Source organism: Macaca thibetana, chromosome 1 (assembly GCF_024542745.1).
Source record: "Macaca thibetana thibetana isolate TM-01 chromosome 1, ASM2454274v1, whole genome shotgun sequence".
Lineage (NCBI taxonomy): Eukaryota > Metazoa > Chordata > Mammalia > Primates > Cercopithecidae > Macaca > Macaca thibetana.
Window position 1 is genome coordinate 127,317,227 of NC_065578.1, and position 13,404 is coordinate 127,330,630.

Sequence of the window (13,404 nt, forward strand, 5' to 3'; positions counted from 1 at the left end):
ATAGGCAAAGGAGCCACCATAGGGCACAGCCAAGGTGGAGGTGTGGCTGGGATGAGGGCCTCCAGAGCTGCTGCAAGGTTGGACCAACACTGGGTTGCTGTTCAGCCCTAGGCTTCCTAATATTCACCCTTGTTGGAGGGAAGTCCCCATGACTCAGCCCACCTTCTAGGCTGCTTCTAGCCATTATAAGAACCAGGGGTAGAAGAGGTAATTTGAGGACAGGCCTCTCTCCCCAAGGCAGGGCAACCTGGCTAGCTTTGGAGGTGGTCAACTCAAACAGTTGACCTCAAAGCCCTCTGCCCTCACCAGCCACATGACTGTGGATACATCTCTTACCTTCTCTGCCTCAGTTGCCTTATCTATAAAGGGGGGATGATAACAGAGCCTAACTACAGGACTGTCACCAGGAATCACTGAGATGATAAAGTAAAGGCACAGTCCCCAGAGCATGAGAGATCAACAGATGGAGGCACCACTATTACCACCTGTGGGATTACCAACGACTTCCCCAATCTAAACTTGGAATCAGAACCCCGGCCTGTGATGCTAGGGCGATGGGACAGGGTAAAGGTAAGTTTAGGGGCTGACAAAGTGGGGGATGCTTGTGGAGATGATGTGCAAAGAGAGCTCACCACAAGCCTTGGTGGGGGCACATAAGGCCACATAGAAAATGACAGTCAGTTCTTGAGATGGATGGTGGTAACAATTATACAATAATAAGGATATTCTTAATGTCACTGAACCATATACTTAAAAATGGCTAAAATGCTAAATTTTAGGTTATGTATATTTTACCACAAGTTTTAAAAAGTTTTTTTTTTGTTTTTTTTTTTGAGATGGAGTCTGGCTCTGTTGCCCAGGCTGGAGTGCGGTGGTGCGATCTCAGCTCACTACAAGCTCCGCCTCCCGGGTTCACGCCATTCTCCTGCCTCAGCCTCCCGAGTATCTGGGACTATAAGCGCCCGCCACCGCGCCCAGCTAATTTTTTTTTTTTTTTTTTTTTTTGTATTTTTAGTAGAGACGGGGTTTCACCATGTTAGCCAAGATGGTCTCGATCTCCTGACCTCATGATCCGCCCGCCTCAGCCTCCCAAAGTGCTGGGATTATAGGCATGAGCCACCGTGCACAGCCTAAAAAGTGTTTTAAATGACCAAGTCTCAACTTGGACCCAGGTCTGCGGACCGCAAGCCCGGTGTCTCTCTCACCGTCATGCTAACGGGACAGGTTTGCGTGGGAGATGGCTTTGGAGGAAACAAACTGCTCAACTGAATTGCATCGAATTCTTTAATTTAAAGATAAATCAGGGGCAGTTCATCTCTTTTCCTCGTCCAATTGTTGGGGTTTGGAGAATTTGAGCAGCAGTGATTTTGCCATTTTTTTCTCTTAAAAACAGGAAAATGTCATTTCACTAGATTCCTACTCAACAGGAAACTAGAATTATCAGAATTTTCTTGATAGCACAATGCAACAACACTTGTATAGAAGCCTCCAAACACTAAAGATTCGACGGCGCCTTCCAACTTTACAAATCCTCGGAGAGTCAATGGTCCTTACCCGAGGAGTCACTGAGTCCCACTATGCACAGTGCTCTTTGTTAGGCACAGCAGGGGCGGCTGCAGGGATGACTGGGAAGACGCTGGCCTACCTGAGCTTAACTGAGTGCCAAGTTACAGGAGTGTGCACTGCACCCCCTGCGGTGCTGTCAAAACACACATTCCCAGGCAGTGGGGTTCACCTGCCTGTGCAGGACCCAGACATGACACAGGGGATCTGAGGCACACCCCTGATTGAGAACTGCTGCCACAGGGGAAAAGATCATCATTGAAAAATGGTAACAAGAAAACCAAATAGAACAGATTAACTTTGAAAAGTCATGGATGACACACATTGGCAGTCTCAGAGAAACGGAATATTCTGTTAAGCTGAGCACTTGTTCCCCATGACTTTGGAGAAGTGGGAGTCTGCGTTCACTGAAGGAGGGTGGAATGGAGTGCTAAGGCAGGGGACTCGGCCACTTACTCTATTATCCTGAAAACTTTAAGCTGTCTGACCAGCTCCTATGTGTAAGACACTCAAGAGGAGTCACCTTTAAACTTTCAGATGTTGGAGCCCAAGAGCTGTCTTTATTATTGGTTTCTACGTCAAGTTTGAGACTGCGTTTAGGGGACAGCCAGCTCTGTGACTGGGCAGAGGCAAGGCTATTAAAAGAAGGGACAGAAGTTGTTTGGACAGTCCCACAAAGGGCCTCCTGAACACAAACCAGGTCAGTCATTGTTACCAAAAACTGCCCCCAGCCACTCTCGTAACATTTTCCTCTCCTTGTCACGCAGTGTCCCTCAGACATGGAATCCTGGCTACAATCAGAGTTCTCAGAGATCATCTGGCCTAATCTGCCCACTTTACAGACAACACAACTGAGGTTGAGCTAGAACAAGTCGCTTGTCCTAGCTCACAAGTGATCAGCATCCCAGACAAACTGGCTCTGACCTCTCGTCCCATGTAGAACAGGCAGAAGGTTGCTGGGGAAGGAGCCCCTTGGGCGGAGCAGGTGTTTGGCTGTTTTTTTTTTTACTGGGAATATTTTCATTCTCTCAGCTGCCCAGGCTGGGACTGTGATTTTTTGTATCCTGAATTACACTGGAAGCTTCCTGAGAAGCGTGTCCACGGCCCCCTCACTTCACATGGCCTAGGGCGAGGACAAGTGTGTGGTTTCCAAGGTAACACATAGCTGGGTGGATTCAGCCTCCCGGGCCGCCTCCTCTTCCCGGGAGGCTTCATCCTGAGCCCGCAGAGGAGGAGGTGGGAGGCGAGGCGACACACCGCCTTCCCATTCACAAACACGGACTCTTTCCGAAACCAGTCTCCCCTCTGTCCTCCTGCCAGGGTTCAAGGGCAGATGACTCCCCCAGTCCTGAACTCCTGGAGCTAAGGAAGCTCCTGGAGGACTTGGCAAGAGGCATTTGCCTGGAAGTCAACAGAACCCCAGCTGACAGGGAGGTCAAGCCTTAACGTGCCCGGGGCAGGGCTTTTCACACCTGTTCACGGACACAGCACCGCCCAGTGAGAGCACGATCCAGGATGACATTCCCCAGAGACAAAACAGAAAGTCAATACAGGCAGCCGAGAAACAAGCCTTGCTGCTACCGTGAGCACACCCACCCCACTGGAGATGCCAGCCAGGGCCAGGGAGAGCAGCAGGGGGGCCTCACACCTAAGGGACGGGGAGCAGCAGGAAAGCCCCCTCTGAAGCAGAAAGGGTTAAGCCCGAGTGTTTAAATATTTAGCAAATAAAACCAAAATGTCACACAGAGACTGCCAGGGCTGGTGTAGTAACCATGGCAATCCATGGTCAGCGGCCGATCCAAGTGAAAAGGTGCTGGGACCCAGGTGGGCCTCCCAGAGAGTGCCAGGGAGGGCAGCCCGCTGGGACCTGCAGCCCCTTAGGATGCAGAAAGCACAGGTCAGATGTCAGGGCTGTGGGCTTCAGGTCAAGCTCTCAGCCTGTTAGAGTCTCCGCTTTCTCCTTAGAATGAGGAGAGAGCAAATCTGCCATGCCTACCCCGGCTTTGTCGTTCATTCATTCATTCGTTCAACCTACACTCATTGAGCACCTACTAGGTGCTAGGCACTCTCATGGCTTTGGGGATCCAACAGTGAATCCAATACAGTCACCACTGCCATGGAGCCCACAGTCAGGGAAGGGAGTTGCAGGCAAGAGATAGTATCCACAACCAACATAAGACACACAGGGACAAGTAAGAGCCAGTGCTAGGTCTACTCCTAAAAGGGGCACCCTGGGGTCAGGGAAGGGGGATGATGGCCGGAGAGAGTTCCTGGAGGAGGAAATAACTATGCTGAAACCTAAAAGGCAAAAAGGTAAAGGCAGCCAGGCCAAAGGTCTGGTAGATGTGAAAACCCTCTAAAACATACAAAGTACTAGACAAGATGTGGCCACACCATCGTCTCTGAGGCGCTTGCTAACGTATCAGCCTCTGAGTTTTCTGTCTTCAAAGTGTAGTCTGACAAGGATTTATTCCATGGTGTTCTGACTTCTCGGGCCCAGTTGGCGGCGTAGCATCCTCTCTGTCTTTCTTCCTCTCTTTCTAGCCCCACTGTGCACAGCTGGGCCAGGTAGGAGGCCGAGGCCCAGAGAAGAGCAGCACTCCAGTGAATCCCCGTCGCCGGGCACTGTTCCCTGGAACACATTCCCCATTTTCAACTTCCCTTGTGTGCTGTGATCAACCAGGGGCGCATTTATGAAAGTGGAACAGGAGAGGGATGTACACCTGGCAGAGGAGGCCCCCATGTGGAATTTCCTGTCAAGGTCTCCTCCCCTTCAGGACGAGTGGCCCCAGCTCCCTCCTTCCATCTGCTCATCACATCTGAGTTAAGGGGTTGACATGCTCAGACGTAGCCAGGCTGAGAAGTCTGTCTGGAGGTCTCAAGATCACGGAGGTTCAATTAAGGTATTTCTAGTCCATCAACCAACCAGCCAGAGACACCCTTAGGAAACCTCTACCAGGTGTCTGAAGAAGGATGGGGACTCTAGCCCCAACCTTGGGGGGTTTGGGCAACCTCCACCTTCCCTCGGAGGACAGGCACAGCTTCCTTCTCTTTTTTTCCTCTCCTAAAACACTCTGGGCCAGCTCTGTCCTGAGCATACAAGGTTTCTGCTCCTGGCAAATACAGGGCACAGCATCATCTCCCTGTGAAACCTGCCCAGCCTCTCTGGGAGAAATGCATCACTCCCTCCTCCGTGGCCACTTGGCATTTCACAGACCCTCATATTATGGCACTTATGACCCTGGGTCACAGTGGATCAAGGTCTAGGACAAACCAATTTCCAAAGGCAGGAATCAGGTCTGTTTTATTTCTGGATTCTGAATGCCTAGCACAAAGTAGTCCTACAATAAATGTTTGTTGAATAAATAAACAAATGAATGGACTCACCATTTTTATAGACTGTACTAGGGTTGGAAAATTTATAGAGGTCAGTACATGCTCTGCTATTATACCTTGTCTCTCAGTGCCAGGACACCTTACAGGTTACGTTCAGGATGTGACTTGAGTCTGCTTTCTTTTACAGGGAGAAGGGAGAGTGAGGGCACAGAGCAAGATACAGTGTGAGTTCTTCTGTCTGTTCCATCAGGGGAGGACACCACTAACTCCTTTAGTGGTGGGACCCCAAAGCACCTGGACCAGCAACACCTCCTGCATTACAGACACCCATGTCCCTGTGACAGTACATTACACGCACCTAGGAGGACACTCCCATCCACAGAGCAATCATGCCACAGGGAGTGAGGCTTCCTATAATTTATGTCCTGTAATTTCAAGTAATTTCCTTGTCTGCTCAGAACTCTATCGGTATTTAATGAAAATATCCCCTTTTATATACCTAATAAATTAAAAGCCTCCCTTTTTTTTTTTGGTCCCTTGTATTTCAAATTCATGAGGTTGAAGGCCTTCACTGACTACCTGCTATGTGCCCAGCATTGGCCTGGGTGTAGGGACCGCACCTCCCATCCCTGCAACTTTATTAAGGATGCCAGGCTCTGCTCCACGCCTCTGGACATGAATGTGTCTGCACCCCACCCCTTATTCCACGCCCGGGGCTCTGAGCCAGGCACTTCCTCCCTGGGGCACTGCATCCCTCCCATTCTCCCTTCCTCACTCTTGCCCCAGCTCTGGGCATTATCACCCCTCACCTGGCCCATGATGACATGCTTCCCACTGTCCTCCTGCCTCTGAAATTGGCCTTTCCTACATTTGCATGCTGCAGATGAAGAGTGCTGTCTAAAATGTAAATCTGATCATCTTGAAACCTTCTCATAGTTTCTGCTGCTGCCTACAGGACATTTCAAAACCCTTCAGCAAGGCAAACAAGCCCCTACAGGTCCTGCCCACCATCCATAGTGAATTCGCCCCCCTACCCAGGACCCTGTCCTTGACACATTCCCAGTGTGCTCTGCAGTTCCCCATCTCAGAGCCTTTGTTTACTCTGAGACTGCTGTCCGGGGTATCCTTTCCACTCTGTCAGCCAGACAAACAGCATTCTCACTTCAGTGAAGGAGTTCTGCTTATATTATCTAATTTAATCTGTACAATAACCCTTTCTGGTAGGTACTGGTTCCGGGTGGGGAGGCATATGCAAACCTACCCCCAAAGGCTGAGGAAGCCGAGAGGTTGAAGAAAGGGGCTGACATATCCAGTTTCTCAGCAAGAAACATTTAATAGGGACTTATGAACAAAAGCTACAGTCTCCGGCGGCAGTAAGACAAGATGGTAGATCCTGCACCATGACCCCCTAGAACCAGGGATTAGATACCAGAGGGAAGGGGTATATGTGCTTCAGAAGCAATTTGCCTAAGGGCAGGACTTACAGTAAACAGTAGATAAAGGAGAAATCTTAGAGGCTTTCCCAAAACTGGGTTAATCGGAAGTCAATATGGAGGATCAGCATCCAAGATGGAGTTGCTGTGGCCTCCACAGTATGGTTATTCGTCCCATTTTACAGAAAAGAAATAGACTAAGAAGGATTAAGTAACTTGTTAAAGGCCACTTACACACTAAAATGTGACAAACAGCATGATTTGCACCCAAGCTGGGCTGCTCTGAAGTCTATGTTCTCAGTCACCTGCTAGCCTGCCTTCCAGGATGGCACCAGGGCCATTCATTAGAGCCATAGATTCACTCAAAGTTGGTGACCCCTGGGAGAAGCATGGTGAATTCCAAGTTTCTCCTCTAGAGAACTGGGCTCCTGTCCCGGGCTCTGCACCTAGAAGATTATTAAATAGATGCTGAACCAATGACTGCCCTTGGTGGGTCATCAAGAGCATGGGAGGAGAGGATACTGGGGAGCAAGAGGAGTTCAGTGTTTTGCGTGTGGAGCCAGGGGCTGCTGGTGGCATCTAAAACGTGAGTTTGCAGCCTGGGGAGGGGGTTGGCATGGTCTGAGAGCTGTTGGTGAGAGCTAAACCACAGAAGTAAATGGACTCTCCAAGGGAGAGCACAGTTTTCAGTCAGAGTTTTGGTAAATAAACAAAATGCATTGATTCTTGTATTTTCATTTCTCTCCCAGACACACCGGCCTGAGGAAAAGAGATGCCTGAGTCTTTGAAGGTCTGTGCTCCAAAACGCCAACAGAGAAGGAGACTGAGGAGAGATGGGGTGGGGTGCCATCTTCAAACGATGGAGGCTACCACGCGGGAAACACAGCCCCTTTTTTTCCCTGCTCCAGAAGCAGAACCAGGCCTGGGGGCAAGTTCCAAGGAGGCTGCCTCACCTCGGCAGAAGGGCGGGCTTTCTAAAGACACTGGTAGGGCAGCCTCTCCCAGGGGGGCTGGCAGCTCTGCCACAGCAGCACCCACAGAGGCCCTGGGGTTCCTGCACTAGGTGGGCACTACGATTTAAACGTGTCCCCTCCAAAATTCAGGTGTTGCCAATGTGGCAGTGCTAAGAGATGGGGCCTTTCAGAGGTGTTGAGGCCACGAGGGCTCCTCCCTTGTGAATGGGATTAAGGCCCTTATCAAAGAGGCCCTATGCAGTGTTCAGTCCCCCAGCCTCCTGCCTTCCCCGCCTGAGGACGCAGCAATGCAGCGCCATCTTGGAAGCAGAGAGCAGCCCTCACCAGACAACTGAAGCTGCTGGCACCCTAATCTTGGTCTTCCCGACCTCCAGAATTGTGAGAAATACATTTATGTTCCTTATGAATTACCCAGTTTGGATGAGAGTTACCCAACAATGTTGCAGAATTCTTCTTCCTGAAAAACTCAAGCCATCTAAATGAACAAATAAGAATAGTGTTCTAAAAGGTACTCCCCCAGCCTCACGTATGTGCCGGGCAGGGCCTGGGGCCTGGGTGTGAGCTTTTGGGGCAAGGTTGGGGAAGACGGGGACATGGTCTTCTGGTCCCTGCTAAAATTTAGTCATGTGACCAGGAACCATTGTGGATGAGGAAAGTTGTGAGCAGATTCCTAGCAAAGGTCCTGAATCACCCCAAGGGGAGATGCAGCAGCCTCCCCCTGCCCTGACTGCTTCACAACAGATGGGCAGCAGCTGGCCTTTCCCTGTGGAAGCTGCTTGCTAAGCACTCCCCTCTGCGTAAGTTCATCAGTCACACTTGGGATAGCTCCTTCCTCCACTCGCAGGAAGTAGGTTCCGCAGCTGGCTGAGCAGCCAGACCTAAACCAGAGAATTACAAGATTGGGGGGCTAAGTAACAGATGAGGACACTGAGCTCCAAGACCAAAAAGCTAAGTCATGGCATGACCAGCTTTGGAAAATAGCTACCTTGAACTCAGCACGCTTTCCATTCAAAGAACGTGCTACAAACGCCTGCTTTTTGTCAGACACTATAGGTCTCTGGAAATGTAAAGGTTAATGCAAAGATAATTGCCTCTGAGGTTGGGGAGAAAGACGCCTAACAGAAAACTGCAATATGGCCCAGTGAGGTATATACAAGGGCATTCTGTAGGAGCCTCCCTCCTGCTGACTCTCTGGGCCCAAACTGTTCCCATTTCCCTCTGGCAAGAGAAGGTCCAGCTGGGCACAGAAAGAACTTTACTGGAAAGGTAAGAGGCACAGAGGAAGCCGGTGTTGGTGACTTTCCTCAAGTGATGGAGGCTGCAGGGAGGATAAGGGGCTGGGTGGCAGGAGCTCAGGGTACAGGAAGGGCTGAGCCAGAGCAGGAGGAAGCCCAGCCACCTGCCAGTACCAGGCAGTCATGACAGTGACCACCTGGTGGACCCAGCTGGTAAGTGACAAGGCCCAGCTAGAAGCAGTGGGACAAGGTCACAGGAAAGGAACCAAAGTTTCCACTCTGTGAAAGCCCACTCTGTACTCTACACTGTTCCCAACCCCTGCAAGAGTTCAGCAAAGTGGCTGATGTGGTTCCCATACTTCAGATGGGGAAACTGAGCCCCAGGGTCAGGATTCAACACAACTGATTTTACTTTGTTTCTCCAAATTGTGTCGGGCCAAAATGAATGACCCCCAATAGCATCATCTACTGCCCATGATTAGGGCTGAAACAGAGATTGGCCATGAGCTGGACATGGGACAATGGGTGCCCAGCCAGGTTCTGGGCTGTCAGCAACATGACCCTGCCACCAGGCCAGAACTGAGTCAAGCGGCAGCTGGACCAGAACAGGCCGAGAGCTAGGGCTGCAGGCCCTGGACTGGGAACAAGGACCTCAGGAGCATCAGAGGGAGGGATACCTGGCTCTACCCACACCAATGCCTGGAGCAGAAAGAGGAAGTAGTCAGGCTTAGCACCAACATAGTGTGGGGTTGAGGCTAAGAACAGCTCCTCTTCTTCCCCTTCCTCAAGCCTAGGTCATAACTGAGTTTTATGATTCTGCCTTTTTTCTTTGGTGTGTGTGACACCTCCCCACACAGGTCAGGGGAACATATAATAATACAGCCTCCCTACAGATGAGGACATGGACCCTGAGGGACTGCCTGGGTCCCACAGCTGGCTTTGGGTGGGGTGGAACCAGGCCCGGAGCCCAGACTGTCAACTTCTGTCCTATCTCGGTTCCGTGGCCCTATTCCTCCCTGCCTGTACTCCTGGCTCCTTTCTGGGGCTGACTGGACAATGTCTGAGTTAAAGTCCACCACTGCGTCCAATTCAGACTCCATGAAGGAAGCTGCCTGGTGGCATTTGGCACAAGCACAGCCCCTGTCCAAGCACGTGCAACCCTTTAGAGGCTGAAGAGTCCCAGCATCCAGGTCAGTATCCTCTAGTCATCGACAGAATGCAGCCCTGCCAAGGTGGCCTGGAGCTGAGGCTTCCATGTCCCAGTCAGCCACAGTGGCCCCTGACCTTTAGACAAAAAGCCAAGGCTCTCTAGGAGGAGGAGGCACTCCCACCTGCATCTGCACAGCTGCTCCACCCTGAAACTGCCGAGTAACGAAAGGGACTGGATTCGAACAGTGTTGTTCAATAGCGCTTCACAAAGCACTCTCCCATGCACTCCTCATCCCATCCTCACGACAGCTCAGCAGAGCTGGAATAAAGGCCCCATGTTCTAGATGAGAAGATCGAGACCCAGGAAGGTCACAGGGCTGGCCAAAGACACTCCGAGAAAAAAGGTCACGGCCGAGCCTTGGCCCCAGTTTTTCTGACTCTGACTCTGGTCTTCGTCAGTCTCTCGCCTGCTGCCCAGATGTGAATCTATCTGTGCTCCTCCGGCCAAAGGACCGGGATGGTTTCCAGATTCACATGCACATGAGGAAAAACATCTGGAGAGTTTAGAACTGCTCAGGTCCACAGCAGTGCAGGTCAGCCTGAAAGGCCGGGGGCTGGGGGAGGCTCGTCACCAGAAGATGCCTCAGATCTGTTCCCTCCTGTCTCATCCTCCTGGCCCGGGTTGAACCATCCTCCCTATGTCAGCCAAACTGGAAGTGCACCCTGGAGGCCCAGCCAATGTTTCTCTGGGTACCAACTCACTCCTGGGCAGCAAGAAACAGGGGCCTTCTCAGCCACAGCAGACTCTTATTCTTTCTAGAAAATGACACCCCCCAGCCTGGCACCCACAAGGGTGAAGCCCACATCATTCACAAAAAGCAGACTCCTTGGTGGAGTTCAGTGCAGCATATGTGGGGGTACACGAGGCAGGTCTGCCTCACTGAGGGGATCAACTCGGTGGCCCAAGTTCATAAAGGATCCAACAAGAGTCAGAAAAGGCAGAGCAATGCATCAGGGGCTCTCCCAGCCTGATGGTGCTCAGTGAGGGTCCCGAATACAGCAACCTCGCTCAGCGTGAGGCCCTACGTTTGTCTCTGGGATCCGCACTTCGAAGACAACTTAACAGTTATTCGAAAGCCATGGGGCAGCCTTGCAGTTTCCTCTCCCATTTGGGTCCAAACCAGAAGAGAAGAGCCAAGATCTTGGGCACCGTCTTGTAAAATCACCCAAGTAGCTGCTCGGGGAGTGGGTTTTGGGGGTGGGGATGGGCTCGGCTCAGAGCAAGGCCAAAGGATCAGCCGCTGCATGAAGGAGTAAGGCGGGGGCACCTACCTGGACTTCACGTGTGTGGTAGGCGATGATCAAGCCCAAAAGGATGATGGTGGACAGACTGATAAGGCATTTCAGGGCCAACGAAAACATGGAGTCCTGCAGGAACAATGGAGAGAGAGAATTAGGGAGTGCAGGGAAAGGAGCGTCTCACTTTATTCTGCGGCTGTGTAAAAGAGAAGGGGTGGGGACACAGGAGGGACTGTTACCAGCCACTCCTAGGAGCAGGTGTAGCACAAAGTCAGCCTGAGCCACACAAAAGCCTTGGGCTGTGCCTGGGCTGGCTCTGTTTCAGCAGCTGCCCCCTCTGAGCCTCTGTTTTCTTGGGCTAAGTCATATTTGCATTCCTGGGATGAACGCTACTTGGGCATGATGTATTATGTTTGTTATACATGGCTAGATTCAGTTTGCTGATGTGTTATTTAGAATTTGTACTTCCATGCTCGTAAGTCATATGAACATCGTTCTTTATTGTGCCGCTATTACACGGTTTGGGCATCAATATTACGCCAGCTTGGGCCTCTGTTTTCTCTTAAACCCAAACCAGAGGACTTCGGAGGCAGAATTCTTTCAGGACTGAATCTGAATGTCCCAGCAGCTGCTCTCATCTCCTGGCTTAGGCCAAGGGCAGGGGAGGAGGCAGGGACAGCAGAGGAGCTACTGGAGAAAGAAGTGGGTGAGCACAGGAGCAGAGAGGGGTCCTGGCAGGAGAAGGACTCTGAGGGTCCCTCCTGCTAGGGATTAGGTGGGGGAGGTGAGCCCTGTGTTCTCCACCACAGCCTTTCAGCCCCAGGGCAGCTTAGAGAACCTGAGGTGTGTGGTTAAGAACATGACCTCTGCGGCCACACTGCTGGGTCCCAGTCCTACAACAGCCACTTAGGGCTACATGACCTTAGAACGCCCACTCCACCTCTCTGCACCAGCATGCCTCCTGTGTCAGATGTGGATAATATTGGGGCCTACCTCACAGGGCTGTTGTGAAAATAAAGGAGTTAATTTACGTAAAGTGCCCAAAACAGTGCCTGGCCAAGTAAGTGTTAACTACCCTTATCATTTACTTTGCATCCTCTACAAATCAGGGTGTCTGGGTTGGAATTTGGTGCACCTCTGGGCATTTCGAAGCTGTAAGTAGAGATAGCTCCCAGTTCCAAAGGAAGGTGGGAACACAGCCCTGAGCGAAGGCAGCGGATGAGATCCAGGAAGCATTTCCAAGCAGCGACTGTGAGTGGCGGCCCTGCACTTGGTCCGGAGTGGTGCACGCCACAAAAGAAACAGCCCCTGTCCTCAGGGAGTTGGTCATTAGAAGAATGATGCCCAATTTCTGGAAGGCACCTTACAGTTTACAAGGTAGTTTCACGTATTTGTTCTCATCCTTCCTCAGAACAGCCCTCGGCCTTTTACCTTATAGATATTACAGGCTGAGGCCCAGAGGGGTGGGTGGCTTGTGCCAGAATTCAAAGCCAAGGCCTCTGACTCGCAGTACAGAGCACGCCCGCAAGCCCTCGGGCACACTCTCCAGTGGCAAACAATGTAGAAACATGGGAAGCATTCATTTAAGTAGACCTAAATGACACCTTAAGACAACAAGGTAAGGGAGAATATGATCAACTGGCAGAGTGAGATCTACGGTAGAGCTAGGGGAGCTCGAGGGAGGGAGGCCACTGTGGATGGGTCCGAGGCAGCTTTCAGAGGCGGATGTGAGGGCAGCTGAGATCTGTGGAGTGAGGCGGTAAGTCCAATATGGCTACCACAAGAATGAGAGGAGGGCTTGGGACTCGAACCCAGGACTTCCAAGTGCCCAGGTCCATGCTCTCGGCCACCCTCTGTGGGCTAAAACAGAATGAAAGCGCTCTCCCTGATGTCTATTAATCTCCCCATTCATTTCATTGGTACACTTCTTGAGGCCCACTGGAGATATAAAGAAAACTAATAAAGTAACTCATTCATTCACTCTTTCACAACAATTTCAACCACTTCTCATTTGCTGGGCACTTGCTAGATATCTACCAGTGTGCTAGATTCTATACATACAGTGATACACACCAGAAGCTTCTGATCTGGCTTATTCACTAACTCTGACTTTCTACATTGTATGGGGTCGTCCAACTATGGGAAAAGATCTCCATTATTTGCTATACATAAGATGATCTACACATAAGCAAGTCTTCTTTTAGCCTCTTCATGTTCCACGGTTCCGTGAAGAGCAGCCTGCAATCATTTACTGAGCACACATGTATGGGGGCCTAAGGAGGGTTGGTGCTGTTCTGGTCCAATGTCAACACAGAGAAGGACAGAACACAGTGCTGGCCCTCAAAAACGTTCTGATCTTCGCAAGCACTGCCTGATGCCTGAAACGCTACCCAACCACAAGACCCAGATGGAGCT

At 51.0% G+C, this 13,404-nt stretch overlaps 1 protein-coding gene across 3 annotated transcripts in view; it reads right to left on the reverse strand.

Annotated features, from left to right (window-relative positions):
* The window catches only part of KCNN3 (potassium calcium-activated channel subfamily N member 3), a 169,456-nt gene that overhangs the window by 110,001 nt on the left and 46,051 nt on the right, over positions 1-13,404 (reverse strand). For all 3 annotated transcript variants that reach the window (XM_050753187.1, XM_050753218.1, XM_050753197.1), the window contains exon 2: positions 11,023-11,118. In XM_050753187.1, coding sequence (XP_050609144.1) covers positions 11,023-11,118 — 96 coding nt within the window. The remainder of the gene's footprint in view (positions 1-11,022; positions 11,119-13,404) is intronic.